We start from the raw sequence: 2,913 nt of genomic DNA, 5'->3' as shown, positions 1-2,913 counted from the left end.
AGAAAAGTTTCGAAACCCTGAAATTCTAAATTATGACCTACAGTTCAAAAATCTGTAAGTAAAGTTTTACTTTAATTCTATTTTGATTTTACTGGGATAACTATCTATGTTTATATCTATGTCTATAAAAATCTGAAAAAGAATAAATACACTGAGTTACCATTGTTTTTCCAAATTACCCTTATAGTTTCCAATTAGCTCCAGAGTATCCCATGTTGTTGAAGAGATTTTTTGAGCATAGAAACACCAAATAAGTTTGAATTTCATAATTAATTTTTAAAATATAGCAGTGAAATAACACATTTTGTCACCTATAATTGATATAAACGCTAACAATTTTCTAATAGAAACTAAAAAACTAAATTCTAAGGGATCTACTTAGACACATGAACAATTTTTAAATAGACAACATTTTCTAATTTGAGCATCAACACTAATCTTTAATCTCTGCCACAATTTTCCTCTCATTTTGTTAGAGTATGCAGCAATAATTTTGTAGTATTACAAAAACTATAAATGAATATTAGTTGTAAGTACATTCAACTAAAATAAATAAAGGTGTAATACTTTATGTTGTATGTTACATCAAATATAATATAAATAAAAAGATATTTTGAACCTTGACTAGCATTCAAAGACAACAGAGACCGATTGAAAATCTCAACTCCATTTATTTCAGATATTTATAGGAAATGGAAGTGAGATGAGAAAAAATATCTGTTAAAGGTTATCAATAAAATTATCTTCTTTGGAACAAAGATTTTTTTTTTTGTAAATACAGCTTGAGAAGATATAAAGATGAATATCAAAGACATGAAAGCAAAAAACATTGAAAGAAACTATGTATTGGAAGCTATAATTAGATTCATTGATATTATTGGGGTTCCTTTGTTCATTTGCATTATACATTATGCAACAGGATATTCATTTGCTTGAGAAAGAAACAACACTTTGTATCATGTTCATGAAGGCTTTTTTCACTTGCTGGTTCCGTAAAGTGTAAATGAAAGGATTTAAAAGTGGGGCAATGGAGGTATTGAGCACTGCAATTCCCTTGGAAAAAGATATTCTTTGTTTGACTGACGGCTTAACGTACATGAAGATACAGCTGCCATAAGAAAGAGATATCACAATCATGTGAGAGGAACATGTTGAAAAAGCCTTTTTCTTCTGATTAGTTGAAGGGATTTTTAGAATTGTTAATGCAATAAAGCTGTATGATTTTATCACCATTACCAACGTAACCACAAGTGTCACTGATGCAGAAATGAATCCCATGGTCTCTAAGAGCTGTGTGTCTGAGCAGGAGATCTGCAGCAGGGGAGTTGTATCACAGTAGAAATGATCAACAACGTTGGAGGCACAGAAGTCAAGGTTTATGCCTAAGAGGAGAGGTGGAAAGATGACAAAAAACCCAGCAAACCAACAACAGAAGACAAGTTGCATGCAGATCTTACTGCTCATGATGGTTGTGTAATGCAGGGGCTTACAGATGACAACATAGCGGTCATAGGACATGGCTGCCAGCAAGTAAAATTCAGATGCACCAAGAAGGAAGGCAAAAAACACTTGAGTAACACAACAATTAAAGGAAATGGTTTTGTTCCCAGTTGCCATAGCAACCAACAATTTGGGAATGCATGTGGTAGTATAGGAAATTTCTAGGAAGGAAAAATTCCGAAGGAAAAAATACATGGGGGTCTTGAGGGTGACATCCACCAGGGTGAGTGTGATGATGAGCAGATTGCCAGTGACACTTAGCAGGTAGGTGAGAAGCAGGAAGAAAAACAGCACAACTTTCAACTGTGGATCATCAGTCAAACCTGCCAGGATAAACACTGTCACTTGTGTGTGATTTCCCATTACTGTCCTCTACTTTTCCAGGTCTAAATAGAAAAGAAAGAAAGAAATTGATAGTTCTAAGGGGAAAATAGCAGTGGTAACTAGTGTCTAAAGTAAAATTAGGAAAGCAATCTTTCAGATAGAGTAACACCATTCATATTTTAGGAGGTTATGCCAGGAAGAACAATACTTTGCATTTCCAAAGTATCTGGATAGAGAATTTTATGTTTACTTTGCAATTCTGCCAGAGAATAATGATAGCGATGATTGATATGATAGCGGTTGTTGACTGTTTTTATATGAGGGAAATTAGAAGGAGTTTTAAAACATGCACAAATGCTTCTTCTCTCTTGATTTTAGCAAGAATTGAGATGGATACCATTTCTTATTCAATTAAGAGCTTTGCATTCAGAACCAAAATGATTGTCATTAAAATTATATCAGAAAATGGTTTTCATAAAATACACCACACACACGTACACACACACACACACCTCACCATCATCAATAGACAGGGTTATATAACTTTACCATTTTACTTAATCAAATTCAAATGCCTGATTCTTCTGTCATTTACTTTCATGGCTAATGAGATACAGTTGCCAATAAGTGAATATGAAACATCATGAATAGTTTTATTTTCTGTCCTTAGTAGTATTTCCATCCCATCAAACTCTGTTATCATTCCCACTCTTCCCACGTTGTACACCCAAACAAAATCAGCAGGAATATTCTGGTAATATTTGTGTGTCTAATAAGAAACTGCAGTTTTCCTCTCTAAGTTATGATTCTGAAAAATGAAAAAAAAATTAAAATGAGAGTAATGGATATAGAAGCATATAGAAATATATAAATATGAGTTCAGGAAATCATATGAAGTGGGAGAAAGATAAAGATAAATCTTTATGGAAACCTAGAGATATAGAAGGGATTTTTAGAAATAGGTTATTGAGCTTAAGGAAGAAATTAAATTAGTAAGAAAAATTGAAAGAAGATTAAGACATTTAAATTAGTAATAATCCTAAAATTAAAAATATGTAAGTTTGTAAGTATTAATAAATACAAATTATA

At 32.3% G+C, this 2,913-nt stretch overlaps 1 protein-coding gene across 1 annotated transcript; it reads right to left on the bottom strand.

Moving 5' to 3' along the window:
• Positions 1 to 924: 924 nt before the first annotated feature.
• On the bottom strand, positions 925 to 1,863 carry LOC144616815 (olfactory receptor 6C74-like). Its single transcript, XM_078449182.2, has one exon. The coding sequence runs from the start codon at positions 1,861 to 1,863 to the stop codon at positions 925 to 927; it is 939 nt and encodes a 312-aa protein (XP_078305308.2).
• Positions 1,864 to 2,913: the final 1,050 nt, after the last annotated feature.

The sequence above is a fragment of the Panthera onca genome, chromosome B4 (assembly GCF_046562875.1).
Source record: "Panthera onca isolate mPanOnc1 chromosome B4, mPanOnc1 haplotype 2, whole genome shotgun sequence".
NCBI classification, from domain to species: Eukaryota; Metazoa; Chordata; class Mammalia; order Carnivora; family Felidae; genus Panthera; species Panthera onca.
Note: the sequence above shows the minus strand (reverse complement) of the source record. Positions and strands in the feature narration are given on the sequence as shown.